Below are 2,474 nucleotides of genomic sequence, written 5' to 3' on the forward strand. Positions count from 1 at the left end.
TACTAGATCGCAACTCGACAGCCAAAATGGCCGACTTTGGTTGGCTTGTCTGAGCCACAGTCAGTCTCATAAAGTGAAGCAGGCCAGCGGGACCATCGGCTACGCCTGCCCGTAGTAGTCTATCACTACTGCGACTCTCAACATGGTTTGTAGGTACTATATCCAGCGTGGTGTCGTGACAGAGGCATCGGAGGTGTACTCCTTTGGTATGGTACTCCTAGAACTCCTCCTCAACGCCCCTCCGGCCTGTCCTGGTCCAAAGCCCGGGGAAATACTATACTTGGTTAATCATCTTAACGGTGACCTCATGAGGTGTTTGGCCATGGTCGATCCTCGGGCCGGCTACCCTCCTGCTGTATCTAAGCAGCTGGCTGAGCTGGCACTCAACTGTGCCTCTATGAATGAGCAGAACCGTCCTACGTTCGTTCAAGTGGTGAAGTCGTTGAGGACTATGTTGGTGACAGCGGAGGGGGGAACACCACAGCCGTCCCCCTCGGTGATGCTAGGTGGCAGCAGTACTGGACCCTTCACTGGCTTTTCTATCCAACCTGGGCTATTCTTACCCCCTAAGCAGCATCTATCGGGTAGTGGCCTCCTTGTGTCCAGTGTCCCTCCCCATGGTGTGTCCCTCAGTCCTCTCGCCGAGCACGCCAGTCCCCCAGCCCTTCCGGCCCCTCTCCAACGCTTCTTCAACCCAAGGGGATCAGCAGCAACAGCAGCAACAACAAGCCAGTCGGCTGTCCCCTCCCCCTCCACCACGGGGAGCGTCTCTGAGCACCGCTTTAGGACCTCCCATACATAATACTGGAAGCTCCGTCAGCACTGCTCACGATAACAAGGTCGTCGAGGTGCCAGGGAAAGCCCAGGAGAATGTGGCCACACTGATGACGCTCACCTGCATACTGTGGGATACTCCCGAGGTAATAGTAGCAGTCGTTGGTGGTGGAGGAGAAGGATGATCTGCTATGGTAGGGAGTTGACAACAGCGGGCCCCCCTCGTCATCGGCTTCGTCCGTCTCTACTCCTGCCCCCGCCCCAACAGTTTCTCCCAATAAGCCTGTGCTCATGCACTGGGATCATCAGTGTCACCTTACCACGGAGCTGCTGGCTGAGGGCTGTCCGAGACAGAGTCGCCTCGTAGCACAGTAATGCATCGTGATGACGGTGAGTTGTGGTATTGATTATCATCGGCAGGTATCCACCCTTACGGCTTGGCAGGAACCATCAGGTGGCCTTGTTCGACTCCTTGGTCCGGTCTCCGACCCTCCGGACCACGATTTCTCGAGAACACCTCGAATTCACTTTTGAGGGGATAGGAGATGCCATAGGCGTTTTCGTTACGAATCTCTCCGTGAATTCGGTATTCATAAATGAAACGCGACTGCTGACCAAGGGGGAGAGGTTCGGTCCGCTGAAAGATGGCGACACTATTAGCTTTGTCGCTGTGCACACTGCGATGCTGGAGGAAGGCCGCTCGGCGGTGTCGTCGTCGTTATCTGAGGAGCCCACGCCCTTCTTGGCCTTCCGGGTGGACCTCGCCCAGTCGTGGTTGGGACGGATGGGCCTTTTGGCGTCTTTCCCGGCTTCAGCTTCGGCCCCCCAGCAGCAGCAGGGCGTTGTTAGCACTCCTTTGGCGGCCTCTCAGTTGGAGCCGGTGTGTCGTAGTCGGGAGGATGCCAACCTGGGAGGTAAAGAGGAGCAACAACAGCCTTGTGTGTGCGTGCTGGAGATTCGAAGTGATGAAGGGGGAGGCGACTGCGGTGGTAGTGGTATGGAGATTGAGCATCGGTCTACGGATGTGCCTCTGTTGGTGGGGAGGAGTAGACAGCCTCAGCTGTTATGGCAGTTGTTGAAAGGGGAGTACAATGCTGTGTCGAGGGAACACTTTGAGATAAGGCCCATAAGGAGAGATCCTCAAGGGCCTACCGAGGGGGATGCCAGGCTTTATGCCTTCAAGTTGAAGTGCCTATCTTGTAACGGAATAACATTGATTGAGGGTGGAGGAGGAGGAGGAGGAGAGAAGCCAAAGAAGCACTTCTTGAGTGAGTCCACAACCTAGAAGGCTTGTTGGTGGCAGTGGTGGTGTCGGTCAGGTCAGAATGATGCTGAGGTTGAGGTCTATCATGGTGATGAGTTGGCGATAGCTGGACTTATAAGATTCCTTTTTATTGACTGCATTAACCCGCCTGCGAGCGCAGTAGGCCGTCTTGTGTGGGCCCCCTCGCTGCCATGCTGCTCTGTGTTCAGGTGCGGCCACTCTCTGCACGCCTTTTAACACCCACAATTACTCCAGAAGGGTCTCCAGCCACCACAGCCCAGGAAGGCGGCATGTCTTCTTCAACGTCGCGTGAGGGCGGGGGGCGAGGAAGACTGTCTGTGAGCGCCTTCAGCTGCCCTGAGGATGAGGATCTCGATGAGAAGTTCCAGCCGTTCAAGCCTGTTGCGCCTGCACGGCCATTGCGACCACCAGTAGC

General features: G+C 56.1%; 2 protein-coding genes across 2 annotated transcripts in view; both read left to right on the top strand.

The window, feature by feature from the left end:
• Window positions 1-959, top strand: part of Pmar_PMAR005755 (serine-threonine protein kinase, plant-type, putative) — a gene marked incomplete at both ends in the record, with an annotated part of 1,440 nt that extends 481 nt beyond the window's left edge. The window contains 3 exons of the mRNA XM_002785392.1: window positions 65-111; window positions 154-584; window positions 634-959. Coding sequence (XP_002785438.1) covers window positions 65-111; window positions 154-584; window positions 634-959 — 804 coding nt within the window. The remainder of the gene's footprint in view (window positions 1-64; window positions 112-153; window positions 585-633) is intronic.
• Window positions 960-1,456: 497 nt separating this feature from the next.
• Pmar_PMAR005756 (hypothetical protein) lies at window positions 1,457-2,275 on the top strand (the record flags this gene model as incomplete). Its single annotated transcript, XM_002785393.1, has 3 exons — window positions 1,457-2,042; window positions 2,094-2,211; window positions 2,248-2,275. 3 exons carry the CDS (start codon window positions 1,457-1,459, stop codon window positions 2,273-2,275), a joined length of 732 nt encoding a protein of 243 aa, XP_002785439.1.
• Window positions 2,276-2,474: the final 199 nt, after the last annotated feature.

This window comes from Perkinsus marinus (genome assembly GCF_000006405.1).
Source record: "Perkinsus marinus ATCC 50983 genomic scaffold scf_1104296932546, whole genome shotgun sequence".
Lineage (NCBI taxonomy): Eukaryota > Perkinsozoa > Perkinsida > Perkinsidae > Perkinsus > Perkinsus marinus.